Consider the following 18,296-nt stretch of genomic DNA (forward strand, 5'->3'; position numbering starts at 1 on the left):
GAAAACACCGTTTCCTCATTCTCTCCCCCACCGTCCAGGTTTCGATTCAAATCTGTCAATGGCTTCATGAGAACGGTAAGCACTCATTCCTTTGGATTGGGCTCGTATGACCTCCGCACACAGACATAGAAAAACCATACTTTTTTCACTGACCGTGAAGGTGTATTAATAGATGTCTGGTGATAGAGTGGTATCTGGCTCGTTCTATTTTCAGTTCTTCTTTGACTTGTCAACAATCTCCTTTGCTTTTCCAGACCTCTTTTCAAGCACCTCCTTGATCTCGTCCATTGTGTCGCGTAGCAGCTTCTCGCCCTCGCCCTTTTCCTTCTCGGCAGCCTCCTTCAGCAGATTTATCTTCGCCAAGACCTCGCTCCCACTAGGAATTGTCTTGAAATACTGATCGAGGCCGAGTGCCTCCGAGACCTGTGATCCTGTCGGCCTTGCCTCGCCAAGTGCCTTCTTCACGTACTCTTCCAAACTCGCTAGGTTCCCCGAATCAACAGCGTTCTTTGCCTTCTCAAATAATTCTTTGGCATTCCCACGCTTCAAATATTCTGCGTTATCCTCGATTAGAGCTTTCGCTTTTGGATTCTTGTCGAGATAAGGCTTTGCTTGCTCTAGGCCTTTCTTCCATGCTTCATCCCCAAACTTCTTTACTGATTCCATCGCTTCCTCGAGGATTCTCCTCGCCCGGGCCAGATTATCGGGGCTGAAAACGTTGCCCATGATCTCCTTGATCTGCCCCAACGTTTTCTCGGCTTGCTCCTTCGCTTCAGGTCCATACTGTTCTCCCATTTCCTTCAGCTGGTCTAGGCTCCTGTCGAGTTGGGCCTTAACTTGCGGATGATTATCGAGGATATCAGCAGATGAATCGACAGCGAGATTCCCCAGCTTCTTGGACATGTCCGCGAGGACGTCGAGGGCCTCAGACCCAGTCTTCAGACTCAAGTCCGACTTGGACAACGTCTGGAACTGTTTGTAAGTATCGACGATGATCTGGTTCACTTCATCTCGGTTGCTCGTCCTCAGTGTCTCGATGTCTCGGAACGCGGCGTCGATGAACTGACGCCCCCCGGGGACCCAGCTAAGGTACGAGTAGCAATAATCCTTAATGTACTGTATCGCTTGATCTCCGTCCGCCGTCGTCTGCTGCAACTTTCGGGTCGCCTCCTGGTATTTCTCAGACGCTTCTCTGGCTCCTTTGTTAATCTTGCGCTGCATTCGTCCCGCCGGTGTCAGCAGGTAGGTGCCGTAGAGCATAGTCGCCGCGGCGAGGCCACCCGCCACACCGGCCGCGAAATACGAGTTGTCTGTCCTGCCATTGCTGGAAGTCAGTGAGGGAGAGGCCGGGGTGGACTGGAAACGGGCTTGGCGGGTTCCGATAGTTCGTGGTCCGCGAGTTGCCCGTAGTAATGGTCGCGCGACTCGGTAACTATGATTCTGGAGCATGCTAACCTTGGGGGGATGAAACTCAGGGGTTAGGATGTGCTAAGGTCTAAGGAGAAGATTGTCGTGAAGACTAGGGATAATGAATAATTCCGGAATTACTATGTGGGTTGATGCTGCGGTTGCTTCTTATACTTTGGTGGGGTCGGCGTTCGCTTGGGACTTGGAGTTTTGAGAGCTAGGAACTTCAGGTAATATCTGATGATGATGCACTGATGACGTCCCAAGCAGCGTCAGGGCCCGCCTTGGTGCAACTAAAACATCAGGTCTGGGTGGCGATTCGGAAGAGATCCGCCTGCCCTTGCTTTTCTGGCCACTATTTACTGCCTCTTCACTGCTTCAGGGGCTCGGGTCTCGAGTCTCGATTAATTCAATATCATCACCATGTTGTGATGGCGAGCTTCATGAATGTTTCACGTCACAGATGTTAATGCGGGAAAAGCATAAAACCCCCCAGAGGGAGAAGGAAGGGGGGATTAAATAAATAAAAGAAAAAGAATTTGGGGAGAAAGATATATGGAAAAGAAGAAGTAGATCGGTACGAGGAAAGCAAGGGAACACATAAGGAAAAAGAGCATCGGAAGAGGAAAGACCAGTTTCCGGCACCGATACTGCTGATCAAGGCTCACTCTAGAGGGTGAGTAGCACGCCTCAGTCAACAGAGTACCAATTCAAAGCTAGCGACGGGGTCTACGTTTGACCTGCTGCATATTATATCATTGATATATTTGGCTATCGACTCGAGTGATCCTCTGTTGGGGCCTTTCTCCAATCAGTAAACGAACATGGTGCTCCAGAACTTATGGAGGGTCCATCTGAGCCGACAGTTTTGTACCGACGTATTTACAATCTTGCGAGTATACGTCGATGACTCATGTTGATTCAATTTGACTAGATGACCTAGAGTAGACTTCTTCTCCTATCAATCACAAAGATTTAAAATACTAGGAACTAAGAGCTAACAACCCTTTCAAAATGTCAGTGGCACCACACATGTCCAACCTAACCAATTCAAATCACTTAGCAGGGTTTCTTTTCCAAGTTCAATTGAGAAGATTGGAAAGAACACCTCGCTTCTTCACAGCACCAACGCGGGCCGCACCTACGGCATCATCTTGCACATCTTCTAATCAATGGTTAGGCCTTAGTGAAACGTCGAGAAACGTGGCTACTTACCTTGAACTGCTTCCCCAGCCGCTTCTCCGGCTGCAGTTGCCGCGTCTTCGGCAGCATCTCCGACTGTTACGTCAGCGGCGGAGGCTCCATTGGCAAGCTCAATGGCAGCAGCCGCTATATCAGCAGCGTCAGCACTGTCACCGCCGACAGTTTCCGTGGCTTGCGCATCGGCGTCCGCTGTGTCTTCAGTAGCAGCGGCATCAGCTGCATCCGCATCTGCCGTATTCGCATCGGCGACATCGGCAGCATCGGCAACATCATTGACATCCGCGTCAGTCTCGACAGCGGCCGCATTATCAACCGTCGCTGTCGCCAGGACAGCATCCGGGAGAACGACGTTGAGATTAGCACAGGCCTCAGCGTTAGCAGCGGCCTGCTCCAGAACATTTGCGGCGGCTTGCTGTACAATATCCAGATCATCCTGCTGTTGCGCATCATCCTCACCGCCGTTAGCGTTCTGTTCGTCTTCTTGAGCGGCTTCGTCGTCTGCTACTGCATTTGCCTGATCATCGGCGTTGGCGCCATCGGCCTCTACAGCCGCCGCATCTGTCTCGACAGCGGCATCAACATCTGTCGCCGCAGCATCCGATGTTTCGGCGGCTTCGACCTCGGTAGCAGCAGCATCGTCCGTGGCCACCGCTGTGGCTTGCGCAGCATCGGCAACAGAAGCAAGAATTGAGTTGGCATCATCAGCGGCGGCAGCGAGAGCGCTGCAGAACTCAGCATCGACTTCATTGGCGATCGCTTGCTCGGCATCTATAAACATTGTTGGAGATAAGTAAGCCATCTACAATCGCACAGCTCGCATGTTAGCCTAGCTGTCATGGCACTCACCTGCAACCACCTGGGCGTCGTTTTCGTTCTGGTCGTCTGCCGTATCAATAGCATCGGCAACTTGGTCCACGTCGTCGGCACCCGCAATATTGGCAGCATTCGCGGCGGCGTTTTGGCCGTTGATATTCGCAGCAACATTTACTGCGCCAATCCCATTTGTGTTGACGTTGTTGCCCGCAACAAGTTGTGCAAGGTTGTTCACTTGCCCTTCCACGCCACCAAATAGCCGTAAACCAGCGGACAATTCGATGGCAAGGGCGCCCACCAGGAGCTGTTTCAGGAAAGGCTTAGGTGTCATCTTGAAAATAGAAGAAAACGATCCGAATTACCGACGGAGGAAGGAAGAAAATCCAAAGAAAAAGAAAGAAAGGGAAAAGAAATACTCGCTTGATGGCCTGCCAAACGTACAGAAAGGAATGCAAAGCGGAAACAGAATGGGGGATGGACAGAAACTTGACAGGACTGTCGAACGAGCACCGAACACTTTTATGCGAACATCGACTTGGCTGGTTATGCATGCGTATGGGGTGTTTACCCTATTTCTCTACGTGATGGCATCATTCTATTACTCACTACGATTGAACCCAAAGACCAGGGAAAGCTCTGCGCCTGAAAGTCGGTCCCGAAAACGTGTTATGAGGCTTCTGCCCGGGGTCGAATGGTAATCGCACCGTTGCTCCGACAATTCATGTCAGAAGCAGATCAAGTTGTGGCCATGATTTTCATGGACACGCCATTATTGACGTAAACCCGGGTTACACAGTTAGGAGCATAGAAATCATAGAAGACGTAGGAACGATAGAAGCAGGAATCACTCACGTCGATCACAAAGGGAGCCGATGATCTCAAGAGAGATCTATGACAAGAATAGTTTCTGATCGAACGGCGGATTGTCCATCGGGCGCAATGTCCATAATTTGGTTTTAGCCGGGTTGGGAACCTCTCCCGATCGACGAGGTCGTTTCGCCAAGGGGCTAAAAAAGCTTGTCTTCGTCCAAAGTGTGAAACATCCTTGCCTGTCGACTGAAGTGGCTGAGCACTTACCCCTGAACAATGCCTTACAGTCTCTGACAGTGATTCTGTTTTGGAATAAGTTATCGTATCCCTGTTTGGAATTGTCTGACAATTTTCTTGAAATGTTCAGGATATTGGATGCGGCGATGTCTCTGTCGGAGTACTTTGCGGAACAAGCATGGGGGTTAAACCCATCGGAATCCTTCAGGTTTCAAGGGATGTGGTACGGTATTGAAATGTAAGACTACAGTAGGTATTCAACTCACTAATAACCACTAGAAGTAGTCCCCCCGTCGATGTGGAAGCGTGTTCCATACCTCCTATATTATTTCGGAGCCTATCAACTCCTCTCGAGGCAGTGTAATAATCCTGGTTGACACCATCCCATGATTTGAATAAGGTTCTATACATGAACGGACGTCCCTATGGAATGACGAGTTCAGACCCTTATCTGGAGAAGGGTTAGATTGTCACGGATTTCGATAGATTCACCTCGTTTTGAATAACGGATAGCAGATCACAGGAGTTAGAATATATTGTGGTTGTCTCTTGGTCCACATGGAACTGTTTTGCATTCATTCTTAGTCTGCACGACGTACGTCTGGATTTCGCGTTGACCATGCTTGCCCGCTACCCCAATGAGGCAGATACCCCAGTTAGAGAGAGATTCCTACCAGAAGAAATGCGACCCTCCCTACTATGACCCTCGCCATCCCTCCAGCAGTAGGGAATTCAATACGATGGGTCGGAAACGATTGGGTTAGTCTAGGACGCAAGGTAACAACGGATTGTTCCTAATTGGGTCCCTGCCTTTCACCTAGGTCGTTTGCGAAAATAGATTTGTCCCGTCCCTATGGCTTCGGGAGGACACAAAAGAGTGGAACGGACTTGTCGTCGCCATTCCAGAGAGGGATGCCTAATCGTATGTCGTGAAGATAAGGGACTTAGACAGTACGAAAAGCAGCTATATTTGAGAAACAGCACGAAAACGGAATGTCAGATGAACGCCATCAAGATAAACGAAATTGCAGCCGACCCAAGACTTGATACGGCCTGAAATACTCCCCAAATTTCGAATGGCTTATGGCTCAAGCCACGGGGTGAGAAGGTAGACAAAGATTTACATCGGAAGAAGGCGATATTCTCTCTATGGAGTTTGGTCGGGATGTCCTTGAATCCCTCTCCGGAGCGTCTAGAGACCTGGCCCACGACAGAGTCCTGTCGTTCACGATGTATAATACCTCCGAGGCACAGCTCTCCAAAAATCTGTCCACAAAAAGTCGGAGACTCCCAATTCCGGCTCCTGCCAATTACCTCCACCATCAGGGAATGGCGAGTCCTTACTTGCGCACAAGCCCCAAATTTCTCCTGTAATAATATTCACAATCCTTCTCGGTGATAATTGACGATTTATTTAAAAGATGCTGGTTGACCCTTGTCGGTGTTTCCGCAATTAGCTGCTGGATTACCAAAAGCAGCTGGTCATTTGCAAAGGCGATGCCTGAATGAAACTGCCGTCATGACCCGTTGGCGCGTTCTCGTTCGGACAGGAGACCGACGTTGTCAGAGTTCACTGCTACCACCCGGCCTTGACTCTCCAACGAGCGCCATCCTGGAGATATGTGCGGCTCATATCCGGGACTTCCTCGAGGCGTCATCGCTGGGCTGGGAGGTGATAGCCTTTCGTACCTCCCTGGGGATAGCCATAATCGGGAGTCTCCAACTAGAGGTCGGTGAGGCGGCTCCTCGGCCGAATTCTCTTCGCCCGGGTTCGTTTGGCGACCGTTTCTAATGACTTCCGTCATATACGATGATTCAAGTCGCGCTGGGGTTCTGTAGCTGTTCTCACTCCATTCGGCAACCTTTTTCTTTTGGGACTTCTTTAATGCCGACAGGAAGATCGCCACCAGGAGAAGCACCCCGAGAACAACAAGGATGGTGATTAGGGTAGTTGAATCGAGACCTGAGGAGGCGGCATTGGAGGCAGCCTCAGCAGCTGAACCTGCTTTACTTTTAGCCCCCATTGAAACTGAAGTCGCAAGAGTGGAAGTGGAACAAAATGCGTTCAGTGGAGTCGAGGCCTGAGCCTTCCTTTGCAGGTACGAGGGGTTGGGTCAGTAATCTTTTCATATTATGGAGAAATTGCAACCAAAACTCTCCTGAAAACTGGTGGTCAAATTTATTTATACATGTCATGTGAGAGTGGCAGCGCTACTGTTTCATCTTTTCTGCGATGCCCATTGTGCGGGGACCCAACGTGGTAATTCTCGTGGCGCAGAGGGGCGAGAAGGATCGACATGGGTTACACAGATTGTCCTGTGCCGCCTCCCTGGAACAAATTCAGGGGATGCAGGGTGACAGGAGGTCAAAGCTGAGGCTGATGTCCATCCGCATTTCCTTCCAGTGTCTACTGAGTAAAGGAGTGTTTTCCAGACATGGCGAGTGAGGCTATGAAAATACCTTCTTCCTTCCTGTATCACTCTACGATAAAAGGTTCAATGAAACTTCTTTAGGAAGAAGACGAAGAAGAAAAAAAAAGGAAAAAAAAGAAAGAAAAAGTGTCGGACGCTTTGTCCGTCGTTTTACATTGCTGCGACCGACAAAGTCACAAAACATGATTTGAGGACCTACGGAAGGGTTAAGGAGGCGTGCACGGCATCGCCAATGCCAGAATGGCACCACTAGATTTGAAGAACACTGATGCTATTTTCGGTGTAGCATAAATGCAGCAGAGGAACCTATGTACATTTACCAAATCTGAACTGAGATATTCATGAACATACAGCTTAAGCGCGGTAGGTGTTCCAGTAGCTGTACATGCGTGCCTCCTGACCAGGAGTAAACTCTTCGTAGCAGGCACTGTAAGAGGAAGGAATTCGGTGTTAACACTAGCTTTACTTGGTACGCACTGGAGTGAGATCAAAGCACTTACTCGTCGGAATAGTCCATGTAGTTGTGGATAGGATCAAGGCCGGTTTGGCTAGGGCAGGAATCCCGACCAACAGGGCAGCCGCTGCTGGAGCTGGCCTGGGCAGGGGTATCAGAAACGTAATCGCCGTTACCGGTGCAGCCGCCCTGGAAAGTATGATAGAGACCCATCCAATGGCCGACCTCGTGAGTGCCGGTCTTTCCAAGGTTGTATCCGGTAAGAGTGCCACCTGGGACGGTTTGCGAGTTGAGAGAAACGCCATCTCGGTAGAAGGCGGTGCTGCCGGGCGTTACCGACGTAGGCAGATACGCATAGCCCAAGGCCTCGTCCGTGAGTCGGACCTGGAAGTAAATATTGAGATCCTTGTAGGTTCCCTTACGGAGGGCACGCTTCATGGCCAGCTCGTTGTTGTCAGCAGCCCAGCCGGCATTGATGGTGCGATCAGTGCCGAGCAAGTTGAATGAGATGCCATGGGGAGCAAAGTCCGTGTTAAGGACAGCCAACTGGTCAGACAGCATTTTGTCCTGCCGAGAAGAAACAATATGTAAATACGACACAACTTCTTCAAGTGGGGCTTCTTTTTCGGATTCTTACAGTCAAGTAGCCATTCCCGACGGTCTGGCTCGATGCAACGACGTGAAAGTAAACGCCGACGCTGACCGTGGCACGAGCAGTCAAGTTGGATCCCGCGAGTCTGGCTTCCTGGGCAGCCATAACCTTGGACATACCAATGTGTTCGGCATCAGGCTCGGCAGTACCGCAAGAAAACTTACGGCCAGCCCTCGGCGTTGCGCCACCGGAGACGCCCAAGATGCCGACGGCAGCGATGATGAGATTCTTGAACAACATTGTTTCAGACCAAAAGTGAGAGGCAGCGACTTGAAATGCAGTGCAGAGGTAGACGATGAGAAGGAATTAGAGACTCGCCTCGTAGCTAGAGGCCGCTCAAGATCTTTATATAAAAGCCATGAAGGCCTTCTGTCGTGTTCTTGCCCTGTCCCTATCTGGAAGTTGGGAAACAATGAAGAGTACTTTTGATAACCCGCGCATTATTCCACTTATCACTATCATAATACGACTGTTTGATGGCTACTACATGCCTTAATTGTCTAAGTTCAAAATATCGTCATTCGGCGAGGGCCCGAGGCACTCTCAGAACAATGCTATCAGCATGTCGTGAAGAGAAGGTTACAACTCCAAGGTAACGCTTGGACGCTACAGAGCCCCGAAAATCGGCGATGGGGTCTAAAAAGGTGAGGTAGTGTCCGTGGTGGGGTGCTTAACAGGGAAGCCGGGGTTAATCACTCGGTAGTATTATTGGTGCCCAGACCCTAGCAAATGCCGTGCTAGGGACTTTCGTATCTGGGCGATGCGCTGATAAGTTCGATGTTACCTCATGGGAGCGGGATGATCCCATGATTCCTTCATTCACATGCAGGAACCTTTGCCTTTAGTGAGGGGTAAGCTCCCTTGAACAGCGAGGCCAATGTAACGGGAATTCTTCATCTCCGTCCTCTAATATCAGCAGTTGGCGACCTCTCTTTGGGCATGGGGTCATTAATAACGAGGAGAATGCAAATGCTGGACTCTGAATGGTTGGTACACACCATCTGGAAATCGGATATTGGTACTACATTTAGGATCATCTCAACAACTAACTGTTTCGTAGACTTGCAGTATAACCATGACTCGATGTAGGCATTCCGGGTTCCTACCTAACGGAGCCGCTCTAGTATAGCGTAGTTTCCGATTCTGTCCCGTATGCTGGAGGGCGACAGATATTGAAGAGGGAGCTCTTGAAACTACTACTATGTAGTTACCAGCGACACCAACATACATGATAGTCACACTCCACTGTTGCGTGAAAAAGGCAAGGGCCAGTGATCTAGAAAACACACCGGCGGGGATTAGTTCCCATTATGGAATGTTGAGCAAAAGTCCAGGACGGATTGACAAGAAATGGCGCTATTCAAGTCAACCAGGGATGGAATACGTGTTAGAAGACATATTGGGGCACGTGGGTGCCGCGAAATGAGGCAGAGGATAAGGAGCAACCCGATGGGGTTGAACGGGTAGCGGTTGAAACCAGGCATGCTGTGCAGGAGTGAAAAGTCGCAAAGTCTCGGGTATAATCCCAAATTCACACTCTACTAAGTATGACAGCCCCTACTTTCTATTACACATAAACTTAGATTCCCCCAGTCAACCAGCGAGGTTAGACTGAAAGCTTTGAAGCACTTCAAAGAACCTAGATAGCAAAGAGACTAGATGGCTGACCGACGTAGCCACAAACCATGGGCGATATTTTCTTTCTAGCCCCAATGTTTCACAGTCACACCACGAGCCGGACGGATTCCTCCCCCTGGGTCTGCTTACTCTCCTAGTCCAAGAAAAGCCGACATCTCGCCAAGCAGGAAAGCTGGTGTTGGTGCCATGATAGCATAGCCTCTACGAATCGAGATGGACTAACCGTGGAAGAGGGTTAAGGCACAAATTATTATACGCTGCCGTTGAGAAGCACGGCGCGGGAAAATTCGCTTTCCGATGTCAACTGACACCGGTTCCATGGTTAGCGTGGTAATAAAGCCAGCGAAATCACTGAGGCTGAAGAGCCTCCTGTGTAGCTCCTTGGGGCCCTGGATAGACGAGTTGGCTTCCCTAAGCACGGTGGCTTTCTCTTTGACGTAATTTTGTGAACTACAATGAAAGAAATACATTGGCTTGGTCGTAGAGCCAGTTCTGCAGTGGATCGTGTATGCCCGTAGCCATTTAATGCGCTAAGCGGCCGTCGCCTTTGCGAGTCCAAGTTGGCATTTCAGTTCCACAAACATTCTTTCAAGGTGACTGCTGTGACTTTTTTGAAGGTCAACTATTAACTCTAGAGATCTTGATGAACATACGAGGACAGCATCGGCTACTCCCAGAGCTCCATGTTTGCTTCACTTGTCTTCCTCGTTTATATATCGGGGCAGCGTTTTCAACGGTAAGCAAGATCACAGTACACATCCCCTACACCTTTTACAGATTACCCTCCTAAAATGGCCAGAGTCATCATGGTTGGGGAAGTTTACGAGGATGGCCGTCTCCTTCTTGAGCATGGAAACTGGAAATTCGACGCGAGCCTACGCGATGGCGCCGTTCATCCCCTCATAGGCGACTTTGTATCACACATTCTGGAAGCTGTCCCGAAGTTCCCCCCACTGCGATGCAATGGAATACATGGGCGGGAGATAATCAGTCTTCGACTCATCATGCCGTCCTTTTCTTCGATGATGCCGTAGCTACTGATGGGAACACTTTTCAAACCTCAACTCTCTTTCTCCCATCATGGCCCCTTGATTGCAGGTAGCTGCTCCTTATTATCCTGGTACACTCTTTTGTGGATCATTTCCCAAGAACTGTTGTTTATCCCAGACGCTGATCTCCTTGGCCTGTTCATCCTCGCAGATTACTGCCAGGTTGGGGATGATGGTGCGGGAAGTGCGAATAGTCCGATACACGAGAAACTTAGTATCTCGCTTATCGACTAGTTAGGAATTGAGGCTCCACATTACAATCCCGATGTCAGTGATGTCAGTGATGTCAGTGTGATGAGCTTAAGCGAAGGAGTTGGGTCGGGCTCAAAGAGGAATATCAATGCATAACTGTTCGTAATGCAGCATAAGAATGCAGTGAAATTGGAGTTATGCTTATTCACCGGGAAGAGGAGTCGGTAGATCTAGCGGAAATTACCCGTTTGGTTAGGCCATCCGCCTAAGCCAGTGCGACGTTGGCAACAGGCAATATCCCATGTTTTTACGAAACAGGCATCTTTGCCTTGGGCGAATCGATCGATGTAACATGAATTCTTCATTATCCGTTCGCGAAGATCAAAAAGCCCCGGCCTCGTGCGGGGATTACAAGGTACAGATTGCTGTTCCATGCGGGGACTCCCAATCCCGTAATAATTACCAATCTTCACAGGTAAGTTCGAAGAACTTCCAGATTCCGCCTCAATGCCTCCTGGAGCCCATCAGTATCCTCGCTGCCGTCGAATTCCGTGGCCAACTCCAGAGACCTTTGCGCGTAGGCAATGGCAGATGGAATATCATCATGCTCGAAAAAGACCCGCATCAAGTCATGGTAGTAGCGCTTCATGAGAGATGGACCCAACTTTTCCTCCGCTGCGAGCTCCAGCAGTTCTGATGAGAGGTCTAAGATGGTCCGAGGACTAGCCGTTGAGGGGCTCTCCCTTTCTTCAGCAAATATCGTCCATATCTCCTGGAGCCGCCGCCTGTTTCGGTCTGAGCGATTTACGATGTCGTCTGACGCTGCACAGAGTGAGCACCGGCACTCGAATTCGAATATGGTGGACAGAGTTGATTGCCGTTCAGAGGAAACCAGGCCGTCTTCTATATCTATAGGCAAATCTAAGTTGCGTTGAAGACAAACGCTTATGAACGGTGCAAGCGGACTTACAATTGATGGTAATCTCCTCTCCCTCAGCTATATCCTCCGCCGCGACAACTTCCATGATCATACTCGAGGGAGCAAGTCGCACAAGAGCACTAGTCATAGTTAGATATACACACTCGCCGGCTACTTGTCGGGGAATCTGTTTTGGGGGATCTTACTTTGGAGTGCAGGCATGGTTCAGCCTCTATCAAGAAACCGGCGAGTCAGTATCTTCTGAGATTAATGTCCTTGGATCTCGACAAAATCTTACTGCTACTTCGGGATATAGTAATGTCATGGCCCTCCCAAAGACATTCCCTGTATGCGAATTTACGCCCAACACATCCTCGAGCGCATGACCTCCTACCCTCTTCGTCAAACCCATCACCCTCTGTCGGTCCGCTAGTTGGTCTGTCGCCCGCTGGTAAACTTCCCGTCCTTCCGCCGTAGTGTCTAACAGGGTCCTGAACTCGTTGTCAAAGATGATTGCTGGCAATGCAGTGATGAATACCTCGCCGCGCTGGATCTTTCGCCGTGCTAGGATGCCCACGCCCTTCCCCGGGACCTTCTTTTTCTCATATGCATCGAGAATGTCACGGCCGAGGTGAGGTTTCGCTCTGGAAGCTGCTTCGCTGTTGAGCAGGGCTTTATGGAGGTTCAAAATGGTCTCCTTCTTCGCCACAATGCTGAGCCCATGACCGCTGTTAAATGACACTGACGAGACTAGACAGAATGTAGATGCAGCTTCATGCTCTGGGTCTGTGGCAAAGCACAAAGGCTCCCAGTCCCAGTAGCCCCAACTGCCTGGGCTCTGGCCAGGCGCATAGTCATATGAAAACTGGGAGCATGTGTAGAGTTCCTCGAAGATGCGCCTTGGACACTGATCGGGAAAGGTTTTGTCGGCGGGTATATGCTGTGTCCAAGAGTAGTAGGCGAAGAGCAGCGAGGCGATTGCTAGGCAACAAAATGGGGTTATCGAGAAAGTCGCCATCATCCATCAGGCACTGGCGCGCAAGACCTTGATGCTGACTTTTTGACAGTTGTTGAAATGAGGCGTTGAACATTGAAGTTTGACTAAACAAGCCTCTGGCGTAGGCCTTTAGCCGGCCAGCGTTGGTTATAAACAGAGAATGATCCGGCGGTTAAAGTGACAAAGTTTTGCCGTGGTTCCCATGCGTTTAAGGTACCAGTCAATACCAGGAAGAATGATCTGAAGTTTTAAATATGTAATCAGCAGAAGGTTAGATTCGTTATCATGCGTAATGATCGACGCGTGTTAAAATGACGGCTCGTACGCGACGCGGCTCAGCCAGGTGCGTATGGGATATCTACGACTCATGCATGATATTGGAACGGGAGTGAAATCCCAGGATGAAGCAGGATGTGCAATGAAGAATACGCAAGCCAAGCACGTTCCTAAAATACATCCATCATAAGTGCACTCAGAATTCTCAAGTCGAAAAGATGGATGAGACAGTTTCGTTAGGCCTGTAAGCAAAGGATAACACAACCATGGCCGAGTGAAGTTGCGGAACATGTCCTCAACAGGACTTAGAATTGGGAGAGCGGTCGTGGTGTGTGAAGTATGAGACGAACAGTATGTGACGACGTCACATGGTGATACACACCAGGTTGCACGCTACCAGCGCAGGCAACATGGCAAATTGACGTGAGATCAGGCGAGATTCCCAGCTCCAGCAGGCATTTGTTTCGGGGGGGTTCCGCTCGACAACCTTGTTTCTAGTTGGAAAATAAGATTGTACATGTTTGTATAGCATTAATCTACCATATAAATAGTAGAATATTGGTCCTCGCACCGAGTGGCTCAGAATCCCGACAGTATCTCCAGGAGTTGTGCTAGGTTGAGGTAGTAATGAGTGGAATGGATCAGATGAGGGACAATGATACGGAGCTTCAGAAAGCGAGGACTACATGAACTGAAGTGAGTAACAGAACTCGAAGTGAATAATCATAGTCTACATAATTTTTTTTTATCTGTTCCGGCATCATCTGGTTGCATAAAACTACGACGATGCAAGTGCGCAAAAAATGAGCCTTACGTTCACCGACCAGGGCCCCTCACAACAACACGGTCCACGCCGGAACAGTGCAGCACTCACTTCATTCTCTTCTCCACGTGAGCAGAGTCTTGCCGACGGTAGCGATACGTCAGCGTCTCGGCCTATAAAGAAGGAAATTTGCGAGACGCAATTGAGTGCTGGCCGCCAATCACCAACGACAACGGGAGTTGAGTCATCCAAGCATCCCTATAATGCCCTGGGCTTTTGTCCGCCTGACCTCGCTTGTCCGACGGATTATAAACTACATCCGCTTGCACAACAATCCATAGCAGTCGATCAGGTTAAGAGATTGGGTTTAAGGTGAGGCCTGGGAAGACGGCTAATGATTGGACGCTATCTAGAGTGAGCTTGCTAGTCAAGAATAGCAAGATGATTCGTTTATAGATTAAGGCAGCACGGCAGATATACTGGCGGATGGGCAATACACAACAATGATGTCCTTACGCGCGTGGCTGATTGGTGACAAGTGCCGATCTTCCGTGAAGATCCCGTTAACTCCTGAACAACAAAAGGCGACGAGGCGGGATCCTAGTAGACCGCGGACTGGCCCAGTTCGTATATTCTCAACGCGTTCAACCCGAGGCTCATATCTAATAAGGAAAGCTATCCAGAGATTGCACAACCATATATTCTGGAGAGGTGGAGAAACTTTGCTAAGGCTGGGTACCCTATCGCCAAGGAGATGTCTGACGAAGAACGGATAGTATTTGACGACGAGAACGAAGGGTTAGGGCAAAGGTACTCTGTTTCCATGAGGAGAAATGCAATTACATTTGGGTAATAAATATAGATTTTACCGGACCAATGATGGAACCTCCAATTCTTGGTTCATCCTGATCCAGGAAAAAAAAAAAAAAAAAGACGCCACCGATGCGTGTCGGTTGAGAAGGCAGCCAACTAAACAGGAGTCGAATACATTACATCCGCGTATGCTCATTATTTCTTGGCTCATAGTCTGCCATCTTCTTCCTATTTAGTTCAATTTTCCAATATCCCTGCGACATGTAAATTCTTCGATGTCGCGTTCTGATCAACCAAGTTGCTTATGAGCTCCCTCTTTAGCCAGCAGTTCCCACCTACACGGCTCAACCATACCAATTCGGCATTAAATTGTACCGCGACGCACGTTGTATTTAACGCATCCGATTGATCGTTAAAATATGCGCAGGCACTTAGGCAATCCTGGAAGGTATACGCGACGAGGGTGGTGATATCTAACCCGAACCCTGGGCTGGGATGGTCCATGCCACATGTCGCCTGGAACTTGTACGCTCTGCTTTTAGGTGCCAGAGTGAACTTTTGCTCCGTGAGATTTGGACAATCGAGCTCGAGAAGGCCCTCCGTTGGGGGAGGAGAGATTCGGGATCCCGTCGCTGCCGGATCGGCTGAGTTCGTTGTGTTGCTGGATGGTTGCGATGGTTGCGATGGTTGCGATGTTTGTGCCTCTGCCAGCCCTCGTCTAATACGGATTAGTACAGTTCACGCGAATAAAAAAAGGAGGTAGAAAGATCTCAGCGCCAGCTAACGTACTCATATGCTTTCTTTACTGCGATGGAACCGCCCACCCCGCCGCCCACTGCCGCAATGATGATGACCAAGACTAAGAGTAGCAGAAGAATGAATGTGGCGCGTCGTAAACCTAGAATCTTATCTTCGTCGGGCTGGGAAACTTGCGCGGGGGGCTGGGCTCCTTCGTATGCGTATGTGTTTCCGTAGTCATGCTCCTGCTTAGCAGGGACCTTCCAACCATCAGCGTGGCTATAGACTCGTTCGGGCGGGTCGTCCGGTCCTCGCACGACTTGTAGGCCGTCCATGAGTTTCAGCAATGTGCTGATTTGGCGACGAGCGCTCGAGGCCTGGGTTATCAAACGCACAGCTTTCTGGGAGGGACCGTGGGGTCTGTTTGTGGCGGGTGCCAGACACGCTCTCGAGGCGTCGTTAAGATTAACGAAACCGATGATTGAAAATCACAATAAGGAGAGGGATGGAAAAAAGGAGACGGGGATGGAAAGCAGGGGAAAATCCGGGGGGGGGGGGGGGGGGGGGGACATCATGGGATGTACTCCCCAAAATCCTGATCAATTCCTTGGGTCTTTTGGGCGACCTATCCCTGCTACCCGCGGCGCTTAAGACGCCATTCTGAGTGGCTAAGCCGAACCCTCTTATTTTTCCTTGAGGGGAATTATGCAAGGTACTTCGTATATTGTGCATAATTACGCTTGAAAACAAAGCTGGCCGGTTGCGGGGTTGGCTTCCTTCACGCAAATCTGAAACCTCAGGCGCGTTTTCGCCTCTCCAGGGGTACGTCGTAGGCCAATCACCGGCAGAGCTGTCAAGAAAGGGCCAAGGACTGAAATCCAGAGCGAGTTTCTTTGTTGCGACTTCTGAGAATCACCCCACTTTTGTTGCGGAAGGGCTACATGTGTGCGAATCGAAATGGCAGCACTTGCATGGCCAAGGCTGACGATCCACTGCTGAGAGCGACACGTACCGGTACTGAGGTAGTTGGGAAGCGAATGCAAGTGTCCCCATGGGCGCCAAGGGTGCGAATTGGCGTTTCTTGCTTGTTGCGCTGGTTTTTCTATCGTAAACGACAACAGGGGCGGATATTTCCGTGAAAGAGCAGTGAGGTCGTACCGCAGCACTTCTCCTCTTGATTTTTGTGTGGGTCTTTTATAGGAAGCGACAGCAAGCGGGGATATCCCAGCCAGAAAGCAACTTGCACCGGCAGTACTATTACTATGCGGAACCCAAGCCACCGGAAGCACCATGGGAGCTCGAGACGCCCAGGTATTATCACGAAGCAGTGGAGTGGCCAACTACACCACATAACCATTATTAATGTGCAATGAGAATACGGCCGATGTTTAGAATTTGAGCGTTTGATTTCTGCATGAGTTTTATTGCCCATGTACATCTTGAATCGATACATATTCGTTAGTATATCCGAGTGTGCATCAAGCCTCGTATTATTGTCGGTACGCTGATTCTCTCTGGTGTACTCTCGCCTTAGTGTGTATGCTCTTCTCACAACTCTTTCACCGGCCCCTGCCCGCTAGGACTAGATGGAATACTGAAGGGTGTTTGGGGACCTTCACAGCGGCCCTGGACTGCCTTTCTCAAAGGCCCTCTGTGCGGAACTGAGCATAGTTCCAAGTTCTAACTTTCCAAAGTTCTCTAGCTCCAAATACTAATTTCAAAATATGCAGCCTTAATCAGGTCGTCAAAATCAAGGAAAAAAACAGCATTCTACAGAAAGATTATTTCCAATGCATAGTTTCTGAGAGTCGCGTCTCTCGGTGATGTTCACCATATCACGGCAGCAGCACATAAAAATCTGTAAAATTCGGAGCAACTCTTGAGCTGGCGGGGGGAACCAAGTGATGGTCTTGTCTGCCTCAAGAGGAGCAGGTTGGCAGAGGAACATTAACATAGCCCAATCACAGTCAAAATATTTAACCATCAAGAGATAATTTTCTTCACCCAACCCTTGAGACAACTAATTAAGAGCCTGCCTATCTGCCAACCTTAGAACAAGTCGATAGGGCCACCTGCTTCCAACCTCTCCGCCTCCCGTCTCAAGAAGTCGGCCTTGAACCGTCGGTAGGCCACCCCGATGCGCTTCTCGGTGTCAGGATTCTCTCGAATCGCTCTCGTCGCAGACCATGTTCCTGCCAAGAACCCCGTCTCACCGCCAAAGAAGAGGCCCCCAAGACCACATAATAAGTAGGTGAAGACGTCACCCATCGCCGTCGGCTGCATTATTCGCGTCAGGTCGGGTAGCTTCTCTAAACGAAGTACACACGGTCAGCATAGCTCCTATTTGTCCAGTCCCCTCCTTCATTACAGGTTATGGCTCTTACCAGTCGTTCCGTCCGCGAACGTCACCTGGACGGGCTTGCGTGCCGTTCGGAAAGCGTTAAACATTTCCACGCGGCCTCTCCGTAGCCCGTAAGCCATATAAACTCCCAATCCTAGACCAAGTATCGAGCCAACCGTGGCCCGAGTGCTTATCCGGCTAGATGCTTTGGCTAGAATATCGCGATCGCCCTCGGTCAGGTCATGTTTCAGGTGCTCTGCGGCGAGTCTGGAGAGGTCCTCCTGTCGAGGCGACTTGCGAAAAGCGGCGAAAGCCGAGCTTGGAAATGAGGAATCATCCGGATAAGTCATCGTTAAAGATGCTGCGTGCTGCGTAGACTGTAAAGGCGAAAGAATAAAGAGTGTCCGGAGGTCTTAAATGTCTACCGATCGACTTGGTTATTATCTTCTCCGAGATATCTTGATCATGACATCAATGATGGAGAGAAATGAAGAATCGAGTGGGTCATTCCAAGTACCATGACGTCACTCGTCAGGAACACGCGATTGCTAATTCTGACGCG

General features: G+C 49.8%; 4 protein-coding genes and 1 pseudogene across 4 annotated transcripts; all 5 read right to left on the bottom strand.

Moving 5' to 3' along the window:
* Positions 1 to 210: 210 nt before the first annotated feature.
* Positions 211 to 3,754, bottom strand: SAPIO_CDS3725 (uncharacterized protein; the record flags this gene model as incomplete). Its single annotated transcript, XM_016786465.1, has 4 exons — positions 211 to 1,488; positions 2,553 to 2,572; positions 2,623 to 3,378; positions 3,457 to 3,754. The coding sequence occupies 4 exons, from the start codon at positions 3,752 to 3,754 to the stop codon at positions 211 to 213; spliced, it is 2,352 nt and encodes a 783-aa protein (XP_016643808.1).
* A 2,233-nt stretch (positions 3,755 to 5,987) lies between these two features.
* On the bottom strand, positions 5,988 to 6,494 carry SAPIO_CDS3726 (annotated as a pseudogene; the record flags this gene model as incomplete).
* A 762-nt stretch (positions 6,495 to 7,256) lies between these two features.
* Positions 7,257 to 8,248, bottom strand: SAPIO_CDS3727 (Extracellular metalloprotease; the record flags this gene model as incomplete). Its single annotated transcript, XM_016786466.1, has 3 exons — positions 7,257 to 7,329; positions 7,403 to 7,923; positions 7,994 to 8,248. 3 exons carry the CDS (start codon positions 8,246 to 8,248, stop codon positions 7,257 to 7,259), a joined length of 849 nt encoding a protein of 282 aa, XP_016643809.1.
* Positions 8,249 to 11,356: 3,108 nt separating this feature from the next.
* SAPIO_CDS3728 (uncharacterized protein) lies at positions 11,357 to 12,897 on the bottom strand (the record flags this gene model as incomplete). The annotated part of the gene is made up of 5 exons (XM_016786467.1): positions 11,357 to 11,592; positions 11,858 to 11,946; positions 12,013 to 12,038; positions 12,105 to 12,787; positions 12,864 to 12,897. The coding sequence occupies 5 exons, from the start codon at positions 12,895 to 12,897 to the stop codon at positions 11,357 to 11,359; spliced, it is 1,068 nt and encodes a 355-aa protein (XP_016643810.1).
* Positions 12,898 to 17,442: 4,545 nt separating this feature from the next.
* Positions 17,443 to 18,084, bottom strand: SAPIO_CDS3729 (uncharacterized protein; the record flags this gene model as incomplete). The annotated part of the gene is made up of 2 exons (XM_016786468.1): positions 17,443 to 17,702; positions 17,778 to 18,084. The coding sequence occupies 2 exons, from the start codon at positions 18,082 to 18,084 to the stop codon at positions 17,443 to 17,445; spliced, it is 567 nt and encodes a 188-aa protein (XP_016643811.1).
* Positions 18,085 to 18,296: the final 212 nt, after the last annotated feature.

The sequence above is a fragment of the Scedosporium apiospermum genome (genome assembly GCF_000732125.1).
Source record: "Scedosporium apiospermum strain IHEM 14462 chromosome Unknown SEQ_SAPIO_0089, whole genome shotgun sequence".
Taxonomy (NCBI): Eukaryota; Fungi; Ascomycota; class Sordariomycetes; order Microascales; family Microascaceae; genus Scedosporium; species Scedosporium apiospermum.